Raw genomic sequence first — 12,139 nt, forward strand, 5'->3', positions numbered from 1 at the left:
AAAAAAAATTAGGCCTTGGGTGACTTGCATACTGCTAATATAGCTGAAACAGTACAATCATTAACTCAGATAAAATCTGAGACTGGACCACCATAATGTATGTAGGGAAATTTCTCTTCAAAAGGTCCAGATATTGAAAGGCTAAAAGAAAATTAGATGACCTGTCCATTCAGGTATTGGGTGGAAACAACTGAAGCCTGGAAAAAATCAAATGCTGGTGTTATCAATAAAACCCAACTCAGGTCTTCAGAAGCAGCAAAGTATTTATTAACATTTTTGCAAAAACGGGTGCGCACACATTAGCATGAGGTGGACCCAGATCTTAGCAATTGGTCTTCCTTATATTCCCTATCACAGACGCGAAAAGCCCTCCTCCGGTTCCCCATTGGTCAGGTACTAGGGAGTTTACAACCTATCCGATACGCCTAATACAATTTCCGGAAGTCCCGCCTTAGTTTACATCTCCCATTACTCTACTCCAAAGCCCCCTTACCCCTATTTACAATTGTCCATATTTGGTACTTCTACTTACGTGTCATCTTAAAGGCTACTGTGTTCCTGTAAGTACCTGCAGTTTGTGGTTAAGCTAGCTGCATCCTGTTGCAGCCATTTACCTTCTTCCCTTTTTCTGTTTTTCCCAGTTTTTCTTGAATGTAAAATTAGGTTTCTTTGTTTCTGCTTGGCCAAAGCTATAACTATTATGCCATAAACAATTCTCCATATTCATTTATCTCTTAAGTTTCTGTAAAAACAACAAACCTACTTATATTTCTTACACTGGGGATGAATCAAATAGGCTTTTATAAGAGGAAAGGGTAGTTTCCATTTTGCTTTTGTCTTTTGGGGGTTGTATTTTTTTCTCCTTCAAGGCTAGCTAAAAGCAGTTTAAGGGGGAAAGCCTTTTAAAACGGATCTTTGATTGTCCACCTAGATTGCAGGTTGTAGCTTACCTTGGCTAATCTCAAAAAGCTTGACAGAATCAGACCTGGCTAATGTTTGGATGGGAGGCCACCAGGGAATACTAGGGAAGTTGTCTGGGGTATAAACAGAGAAAGCATTCCAGGAGAAGAAAATGGCAAACTAGCTGTGTTAAGAAAACTAAATAGATGTCTCCATGAAGTTTACAGGAATCAAGCTCAACTCAGAAATAGCTAAATTGTCACAATAAACTAAATTGCCATGGTTAGAGTAAAAAGCATTGCACATTGTTCAACTTACTGGTTTTATTGATTTTATTGTCTGTGTTTGCTAAGTTTTTGATTTACTGTTTTGTATTTTATTGCTGGAGATCAGTTTAGTCTAGTGGTTAAGGTGCTGGACTAGGAGCAGGGACACCTGAATCATACTCCTGCTTTACAGTAGAAGCCAGTTGGGTGATCTGGGGCCAGATGCTCCCAGCCCTAAGAAGAAGGTGATGCAAATCACTTCCAAAAATATTGCCTAGAAACTGGATGGACTTTTCCATGAAGTCATCAGGAGTTAAGACTGACTAAGAGGCACACATTTAAAAAAATGCTTATAATGTTGAGCGCTATTTGCTGTTATAAAGGTTTGATGTACACATATAAATAAATGTTACGCTGAACACAAAATTAAAATGGCAGAGTGAGGCGATACCTGCACAAAATGCAAACTAAGCACATGCATAGAAATCAACTAAACATCTTGTTACAGGTTCTACCTATTAGTTTCTGAAATAATCATACAAATTACCTTTGGAATCTGTATCCCAGCTGAGTGTGGCAGATATTAGAGATAAGGAAGAATAGTGTATAACTGTCTGACTGAACATAACTATTTTACATCCTTGTTGATATAGGTTTTGATGAACTCCATGCTTGTTCTGATCCTGGATTCCCTGAATATGGATATAAAATGCCGAGCACAGGTGTTTTCTTTGAAAGTTCAGTTGTCCGGTTTCATTGCCAAGAAGGATACAGGCTTAAGGGTCCATTCAAAAAGCTTTGTGAGAGACATTTTAATGGCTCCCTAAGCTGGAAGCCAAATGATAAACCCGTGTGCCTACAAGAAGGTAAGTCTAACTTACTGTTAGCAAATTGTATTTGTAAAAAAACTCCACATTTGTACTGTGTCTGTGGTTCCAGTTTATGAGATTGTGCTATTATTTCTATGAAGATTTTTTTTTTAAAATTATTTTACTATTGCATATTCACAAATAAAGAGGGGGAGGAAGAGGTGGCATCACTGTGTCGAAGCAAAAACATGCATTTCCTTTCCATTTTGACCACTAGAAATTAGAATTCCCTAAATGCTTCCTCCACACACAGAAACTGCTACTCCTAAACAGGCTCTTTTAAAAATATTTCTGTGTGCTGACAAATGTGATACATTTTATATCTCTATAATGGGAAAATTGTTGATGAAAGATGCAGGTGGTGCACCCCAATAAAACAGATACAAATTCAGTATTTAAGTATTCTTCGATGTTATTTATATAACTTTAAAGTTCTATTTTAAAGGCAGCATGATTAATTTATACTAATAAGGGTAGATGTTAATCAGAATATTAAATCAGTTATATGTTGCTAGAATGTTGTAAATTCATCTGGAAGTGAAAAAGAATGGTGGATAAAATTGTTTTGTTATTGCATTTTATAATTTACTTCTATGTTAGGAACACATCTGTGGGTGTAAAAATTTGTTTTCTTTTCTGTGTAATTATTTCTTATGTGCATTTTTGATTAGGGAATCTTTGAGAGGAGTAGAGTTAAACAAATTATCAGTATGTTGTTAATGTAAGTCATTGTACAAGTGAAATTTTCAACATTTATTAAACAATATATTCTGTATTGACTTGCTGGGTATCTATTCAGTGATATTGCTATAATTAAGAATATGAAAAAATAAGATTGTGTTTATTTGCACGTAGAAAAAACTGTTGAAAATGTTCAGGGTACAGTCCTGCTGATTAATTATTTTTCAGTGTAGTCTAAGGAAGCTCAGATCATGATCTGTGAGTAGAGTTGTGACCATTAATACTAGCTGAGCATGTCTTTCAGGTATGGGGGAAGCCTAGAAGGGAATGAATTTGCTTTTGGCAAATCATATTCTGAGTGAATGTGCATCTTGACCCCACCAGACGCAAACTGATTTAGAAAAAAAATAGTACTACTTCATCTGTATTATGTAATATTTTAGTTCTAACAATTAACCTAGATATATCATGAACCAAAACTTTTCAGCATCAACCATATTAAGGAAAATGAAGCATTATCTGTTTACACATAAGCAAATTATGTATTTTACATATTTTAATAAAATTATTAAGCAGATTTTATATGCGAATTTGCCACAAAAAGTTGTGCAAGATTATTTCTAAAATGGGTGTTGCAAGCTGCTTCATTTTTATGCATTTCCATTTCGTATTCTTTCACCTCTAGAATCTATCCCAATTTTATCTGTAATGTCTGTATTTCCTGGTTCAGCCTTGCCAGGAAATGGACCATCATTTAAACATGATGATGCCACTACTGGGTTATCCTTTAGCAAACAGGTATTTAGAAGCAGGCTGGACCATGTACATTTTTGTTCTTTTTAGCAAAAGAGAAAGCAAGAGCAAATATTTTGTTGGAGATTTAGGATAAAACTGATTGCCTAGATCCTTTTCTGCTCTGGTTTTAACACAGAAATTGCCTTAGTACTTCTGGAGTATGACTTGTCTTTGGAAATAGCTGGAAGAATGGAACCCTGTTGATTTTGCTGAATATTTTAGTTGCATTCTGTACCCTCAACTATTGTATATTTCTGGGGTGGTGGCTGATGGTACTGTGTAAGCTATTCCATTCATTCCTGATAGACAAGGCTTCTGGGGTGGGGAGTGGGGGGACTGTTTTCTCTTAATCAACATCCTAAGATGTTCCACAAAGTTCCATATGTTCATCATCTGCATGAAATTGCTGGATGAAGTCTTTGGGAATTTGGGCTCTGATATCAATAGTATTCAGATGATACCAGCTCTTTCTTTCACTTCATCTGACCTCAGAGAGAGAACAGAAGTATATAGACAGAATGGAAATACTGTTGGTTAGGTGAGTTACTTAAGTCAGTATTCAGTTTGTTTTGAAGAGTTACATTCCTAAAATAACAGATTTGTAGTTCAGGATCCTCTTTGTTCTGATATTCTTTCTCTTTTCCACCTTTACCTGGTTTCCCACTTGTTGCTATCCTGAAAAAGGCACACCTTGCACAGTTACTCAGCTTTAAATAGCTCCTTCCAGATTTGATTATTGTATCCCACTTTATATGGGATTTATCTTGAAAAGAATCTGATATTTGATGCAAAAGACTGGATGACCATATTTTATCTATTTTAACAATTACACTAAATTTGTTTCCAGCTCAATTCAAACTGCTGCTGTTTGGTTTTGAAAGCATTACGGGGATCAGGACCTGAATATTTTAAGAATTAATCTCTTAAATAGCAACCTTCCCACATGCTCTGGTCATCATTAAGAGTACTGCTTTAGATCTCCTAGCTACTTGAAGCAGCATATAGTCATAGGTTTTAACACCAGTTAGATAGATGTATCAACTTTGCGTGATCCATCTGTAATTCTTTCTTAAATGGTGTGAAAAGCTGCTCCTTAAGGAAGCATTTAGTTAAGTTTATTGATTTTTACTGTGTTTTAGCTTTTATAATCAACTGCTGTTTCTATCAAATCAAATTTACTATTGCAATAATTGATCAAAGCAAACATTGATTTTTAATAAAAACATGGAGTAAGCATCCTAATTTTTATCAACATAAGTATTGTCTGGTGAATTCTGCAGGCCCTGGCACAGAATTTGGCAATGGCCAATGGATTGTCGAAGGCTTTCACGGCCGGAATCCCCCCCCCCCCCCAGATCTCTATAAATACCCACAAAAGGGTCATATCATCCTGGGCACAGAGAGAACTGCCCTGTCTGTGCTCCTGTTCTCTGAAGATGCCGGTCACAGGTGCTGGCGAAACGTTAGGAAACAAAACTTCCAGAACACGGCCACACAGCCTGGAAGACCCACACCAGCCAATGGCCAATGGCCTTTCTAGAAAGTGGTCAGATAGGAGACAACATGCATAACAGTTTTCAGGCTTGCCAGGCATACCAGCTAAAGGAGGGCAACTTGTTTTTGAAAAGAATCCTTATAGCACAGACACTTGCATGTGAGCCACTGTTTCTGTCTTTCCTACACCACATGAATACAAATGCTGTAAAAAGAGGATCTGAAGGCTCTGCCTTCAAGCAAGGCAGAGAGGAGGGAGTTTAGACAGGCCACAGTGAATGCTTTTTTCTGGTGAAGTTGAAGAGGTAATGAACTGCATCGTACCTATTCCTTGGTGCTGCCAAGGTTGTAATGTGTGAGCATTTGTAATATGTGGAATACTTTTTGCAAATCATTATTCTATACACACTCTCTAACCCCATTGTGGCACAAACTCTGGGGCAAACCCATGAACTAAAAGTTTACTTTCCAAGGAGGCTTGGAAATGGTATTGTAAAATTATAGATACAAGAGTAGCTTTGGCCAGAATTTAAAAGCATACTCCCATACTTGCAGACCGAGTTGTTTCTATAAATGTATTATTTTCTGGGTTAAAAAAAAACCCTAAATCAATTATATTTTTGCTTGCTGTTACTATCTCTCATTCATCAGTCTTGAGATTAGGAAATTTACTACTGACAATACAACATGCATGTGTCTATTTTATGTTGTCATTGGCCAGATGCAGACAGATATACCCTAGTTTCTTTGCTTTGCTTTGTATTCATCTTTTCTTATCATTTTGGCTGTGTCTGTATATGAAAGACGGGGAGAAGAGAGGGGGAGGAGGGAGGGAGGGAGGGAACCTTCCTCGTGCAGAACTTGAAGGATTCTGGTTCATAATTGCTAATGAGCTGAGAAGAATATTGAATGCTTTGGGGCAGGTTACTTACTTATTTATAAATCAAACTTGTATGCCACCCATCTTGGCTCAAATAACTTTCCTAAATTGTTGGAGGCTACTCCACAAAGATCTACTATCTGCTCACTGAAGAAAGGTAATATGGAGAAATATGAAACAAAAAACTAATAATTGATAAATCAGATATAGTTCAGCAAGAAGTTAAAGAAATCTCTTCAAATCCTTTTTAATGAAAAGCATGCTACTAATTTCTTTTTAATAGTTGGCCTTTTATAAAAGAGAGAGATTATAGAACAAATTACTCATTGATTCCCTTAAAATGCAATTTTATTCTTTTTTAAATATTTAAATTTCTTCATTAAATTATTTTCAGTCTATATGACTGGCTGCATGGCTATAATGGTCAAACATTAATTTCAGTTATTTATGTTATTTATTTATCAGTCTGTATATTGCCTCAGTCACTAGAGTAACTCTATGTGGCATACAAATTGATAAATAAAAGAAATTCATAAATCAGGTTACTGATGGACTGAGGCCTCTTTGTTTTCTCTCATATAAGAAATGTCAAGCATGCAACGTGTATAGAAAAATATGAGTCTGTTTCTATGAAAATATAAGATGAATAAAACAACAGTATTAAAGAGTAACATAGATACAAATGAGCTTAGAGCTGGTTACAACTGAAGCAACCAATATGCCAAATAAATAAATAAATGAAACAAGCAAGGTCTGGCTTTTCCTAGCATGTACCTTTTTTTATAAGCAAATACTCACTAGTATCTTTTGCACATCCTAGCAACCACAACAAATTGACCTCCTGTAAGCTGATTTTAGCTCCAAGCTACTTACAGGAAACATGAGGCATAAATTAATTAATTAATTAATGAAAGAAAGAAAGAAAGAACAGAAAGAAAGAAAGAAAGAAAGAAAGAAAGAAAGAAAGAAAGAAAGAAAGAGAAATTTCCCAATGGACTGCTGTAAGAGATTGAGTTGGTGTTGTCCTTGATAATTACCAGGAAATTTCAGCTAGTGCAGAATTCTGCTGTTATTTTGATTGGGGTGAAGGTGCCACTTTGTCTCTATTCATAGTTCAGTGTACTGGTACTAGCTTAAGACCCTGAATTACTGTTTAATTTAGCAGTAATTTCCTCTCATTTGAACCTTACTGCTGTTTAAGAGCAACTGTTTCTAGTGGTAGCACCCTACATGTGGAGATTAGGTCAACTTCCCCTTTATCTGTATCCTTTTGCCAGCAGTTAAACTGATCTTTAATTGATTGTCAGTTTCAATTGACATTCATATGGCTCAATTTCTATTTATTTATACATACATACATACATATTCTTAGGGCTTTGTGTTTTTCTGTTTGGTGTTTTTATATTGTTGTAAGCAAGTTTATATGACAGGTGTTGGGTTTGTTTTCTTCTTTATAAAATGCTTTAATCAATTTTTATGGGGGAAGAAGAAATGAACAATAATAAGTTTATACTAGTGTACCCATGTACTGGTCCTGATACAGTATGGTTGACTAAAAAATAAGAAATCAATCACTTTTTTTTTAATTGCACATCTTCTAACATAATGTAGGAAATGTAGCATAGTGTAGAAAATTATAGGTATAAAACTTTTTGCATTACATTAGCCACCCTTTTCAAATTTAAGATAATAATATAACATTTCTTTATGAAGCTACAGATTGCCTTGCTCCAGCTGTTGAAGATGCAGAGATTCAGAACAAGACATACAGGACTGGAGATAAATTAATAATCAGCTGTCATGAAGGATTCCAGATCCATTACTCTGATTTAGACAACATGGTGTCAGTATGTCAAGATGATGGAACATGGGATAATCTGCCCATTTGCCAAGGTTTAGTACATCAGAGCATCTTATTTTATAGATCTTACACTTTGTAGTAGTGACAGATGGGACAGGGGGGACAGGCTTACAGCTTAAAGCCATAGCAATTAGCTATAGTTTCTAGTACAGTAGTACCTTTATTAGAAATATTTTTCAATTAAAATGGCCAAAATGCATTTTAACTATGATTAGTCTATTGTTTGTTTAATTTGAGGGATAAAATAAAATGTTTGGTGTTTTTCATTTCTTTTTAGATTTACAGGGTGTAAATAATTAGGATGTCAAGCTATTTGAATTCTTTCCTTCAGTTAAATAAATAATTCAGGACTTAATTCAGAATTAATTTTATGCATTCAAGGATACTTTAAAATCAGTATCAAGAGGGGTTCACCTTATCTATTTTCTTTGGTTCTGGTGTCAAATAGAAACTTTCTCACATTATGAACAGGTTAAGAATTGTTCTTGCAACTGTAAGCCTATTGTAATGTGCTCTACATGGGGCTGCCCTTGAAGAGTATTCGGAAGCTTCAGTTGGTTCAAAATGCAGTGGCCCGCATAATTCTGCGCAAGTCCAGATTTCTGCATGTGTCACCTCTTTTGCAGGAGCTGCATTGCCTGCCAATTTGCTTCTGGATCCAATTCAAGGTTCTGGTTGCCATCTTTAAAGCCCTACATGACTTGGGGCCTGGTTATTTGCAGACTGGTTTTTCCCAATTACATTTACCCAGCCCACTAGAGCAGGGAAGCTGGGTATGTTGTGGGTCCCATAATCAAGGGAAGTACATCTGATGGGAGCACAAAGAAGGGCCTTTTCCATAGTGGTCTCCTCCCTGTGGAATATTATTCCCTCTGAAATAAGAGTGGCCCCACCTTGATGTTGTTCTGGTAGGCCCTGAAGACATGGTTTTGCCAGCGGGCCTGGGGACCCCAAGCTGAAAAGGAGCTGATCAAGTGGTTGTGTTAATTGTGTATTTGGCCACCGTAGGGGGTGGGAGTTGATGGGGGTTTTGTATTGGGGATTTTACTTTGTAAGCTGCCCGGAGTCACTGTGTGTAAGTTGGGTGGCCATATAAATTTGTTAAATAAATAAACTGTTTCTTCAGGGGAAATAACCTCTCTTTTATTTAATTCCATCTCTCTTTGTCACTTTTAACCAATAAATGTCCATAATAATACAATACATCTTATTTATTTAATTCAATTTTGGTGGCATCCATCTCCATACCAGCTCAGGGCAACTCACAATATAAAAAAGCAAAACACAAATGCAGTAAAATAAATAAAAATACAATAAGAGAAATAAACAAAATGGCAGATCCAGACATAGAAACGTATGCAACATATGTCAAACACAAGAGATTTCATCCAGCCTATCCCAAGGCCTGGGAGAAGAGTCAGGTTTTTAAGGCCTTGTGCAATGCCATTTCCCTTCTTTATAGCAGCATTAATGAACATGTCTTAACCTCAAAAGTAATGTTAATAAAATATACAAAAACAGTGAAATATACAGAAAGTGTGAGCCTTTCTTACCAAAAAAAAAAAAAAAGGTAAAATAAACTTTTTAAAGTCTTTGAAGGGATCTGATGGTTCTTCTGGACTATATTTATGCTATATCATGCCACAATCATTTTGTCTGTTTCTTGGTAGCTAGGCAACTACTGTAGCATCTATGTACACTCTGTGTATCTATATCTTATCTGAATAAGTTGTATATTTAGATGCAGGGTTCTGTTTTCATTCTAAGATTTACAGTTTTAGGTATTTTAAATATTATATATAATAATTCTTTATGCTATGAGTTGCTGTGAGTGGATAGGTAAGACCAACGTATTTGATTTGCAGGTAAAGAAATGATGGGCTTTAGGTCTTAAACTCTTCAGGTGGGAAATAATAAGAAAGTCCTTAATCTTCTTTTCTATAATGGGCATGTATGTGTGTTTGACTGCAACTATTTCAAATGTTTCTTTTAGGTATATGCTTCAAACTCATGTTGCATAAGAATAACTCTTATTGTCTCTACTACAGAATACATACCTTGTTATAAAATTATAATGTCCCTATAAATTTTCCCCACAGTCTTAAATATCTCAAATACTTAAATATCCCAAGCGCCTTAGCAGAGTGGGAGAAAAATTACTTTCCATTTTTTGTCATTGTTTAATTCTTTTGTAGTTTTTCTATATTTTTTAAAATGGTATACCTTATTAGCAATCTTTTTTATAATCATGCAACAGCAACTGTGAAATACAGCCACATCATAGATTATATAAAAAATATCATAGCCATTTAATTTTCAGATTTTTTCCTAACAATCCCTAGCAAAATCTAAGTATTTATCAATTCCTGCTAAATGTGCATTTTATGATTTGATTGAACTATCTACCATCAAGAACTACTTTGTTAGACAGTTGAAGCCAATTTTGATTACTTTGGTGGAATTAAGATGTTTTGCCTAGTGTGCATCACTCTGTACTTATCCTGAATTCCAGACATCATTTGGAGAAATCCATGTAATATATCAGCAAAAATTCAGGTCCCTTTGTGTTTTTGATCTAGGGAACTGTGGAGGGAGGTGGGGTCAATTGCTGGGGGGAATCAGAAAGAAAGCAGGAATGCTACCACATTTACCAAGTCGTATCACAAATTTCTCACAGGTTTATTTTTTCTCTAGATACTATTTTTTCTGGATTTAGGGGGAAAAAACTACTTACTACAGAAATGGTTTTAGCTGAATCAGTGAATAGACAGGTTAAGCACCCTTTCCCATCCACTGAAACTTTCCTACAACAGAGTGCCTTCTTCTCTCATATTAGTAGCATAATGGTGAAAATGTGAAGAACTCTGGTTTCTTTCGAAATGAGTTGTAATAAAGAGGTTGTTATTGCATTCTTTATGACTAAACCTTGTGAATAGATTCAACAAGAAGGTATCATCGGCCGTGGCTTCCTTCCACAGCTTTGTTGAATGTATATGTAGTTTTAAAAGATAGGTGGAAGGATGCTTCAAACGTTACAGTTGTAGCTGGTACTGTATATAATGTGGGCATTTGCTAGAGTAGTGTACAAAGCAGCTGCCATTTTAATAGAACTGCTTTGGAAAGCTTGTTCTCAAGCAAGACCTAGCCAATACAATTTAATTCTGGAATTTAATGTCAGTACCAGTACATACCAGCCTTTCTGTGCATCTGTGGGGACGTATAGCAAGTGGGGAGAATAATTAATAGCAATCTATAGTTTACAGTAAATTATATTCTAATTTACAGAATATTGCTAACTTTTCTATCCATTGCAGACAACTTTCCTGGACTTCAGCCACACACAACCCCAACACTTTTGGGAAAAGCCAGATCTTCAAGGCTTTTTGGAAGACTAGGAGGGTAGGGGCCTGCTGGATCTCAGGGAAAGGCATGCTGCCTAGTTCTTGCTAGATGGCAACATTTAAGGGAAGCGACCTGGAGCATACCAACCCTGTTGGACCTAGTAGTGTGGGCAGATACAGGTAGTCCTTGGGTTACAACGGCAATTGGGACTGGAATTTCCATTGCTAAGCAATGTGGTGGTAAACTGCAACATCATGTGACTGCATTGCTTAGTGACAGAAATCCCAGCAGTCCCAGGACTGCGTGGGTCGTTAAGCGAGTCCATGACATGGGAAGAGGTGGGAGTCCCAGGTAAGCAGGCTGGCAGGTGAGAGTTGTGGGTGAGAGCTAAAGGCGGGCAGGTGCTCTGGGAAGGCACTACGGAGTGCAGGCGGGCAGGCAGGTGCTATGGAGCACGGGTGGGGGGGTGCCATGGGCAGGTGCTAGGGAGCATGGGCAGACAGGTGCCACAGGTAGGCATTATGGAGGGTTGGCGGGTGTCGTGGACAGGTGCTAGGAAGTGCAGGCAGGCGAGAAAGCGGTGGGAGCAGGAGCAACTTGCAACCTCCTGCTGGCTTCCCCATTGACTTTCCTTGTGAGAACCCAGCAGGGAAGGTTGCAAATGGTGATCATGTGATCATGGGACGCTGCAACCATTCTAGTTCTGAGCCAGTTGCCAAGTGCCTGAATCATGATCACATGTCTGTGGGGACGCTGTGACAGCTGCAGCTACCCCCATCTTAACCTTGAACCTTGGTCTCTGAACAAGTGGTCATAACCTGAGGACTACCTGTACCCACAGGGAGAGGCAGTCCTGCAAATAACTTTGTCCCATACCATTCAGGGCTTTAAAGGTGATAACTAGCAGTTTGAATAGCACCCAGAAAAAACTGGAAACCAGTGTAGCAAACACAACAGCAGTGTAACATGAGGAAACTGTGGAGCACCCAAAACTGCACGTGCTGCTGCATTCTGGACCAGTTGTAATTTTTGGATGGTCTTCAAGGGCAAC

General features: G+C 37.2%; 1 protein-coding gene across 3 annotated transcripts in view; it reads left to right on the forward strand.

The window, feature by feature from the left end:
- The window catches only part of SUSD4 (sushi domain containing 4), a 100,569-nt gene that overhangs the window by 45,587 nt on the left and 42,843 nt on the right, over window positions 1-12,139 (forward strand). For 2 of the 3 annotated variants that reach the window (XM_088146271.1, XM_088146282.1), the window contains exons 3-4: window positions 1,820-2,032; window positions 7,599-7,778. In XM_088146271.1, the coding sequence (XP_088002397.1) occupies window positions 1,820-2,032; window positions 7,599-7,778 (393 nt within the window). The remainder of the gene's footprint in view (window positions 1-1,819; window positions 2,033-7,598; window positions 7,779-12,139) is intronic. The other variant, XM_088146278.1, reaches the window with a different exon arrangement.

This window comes from Python bivittatus, unplaced genomic scaffold, assembly GCF_059951505.1.
Source record: "Python bivittatus isolate LINGU-HERP-01145 unplaced genomic scaffold, Pbiv_v1 ctg000020_np1212, whole genome shotgun sequence".
Taxonomy (NCBI): Eukaryota; Metazoa; Chordata; class Lepidosauria; order Squamata; family Pythonidae; genus Python; species Python bivittatus.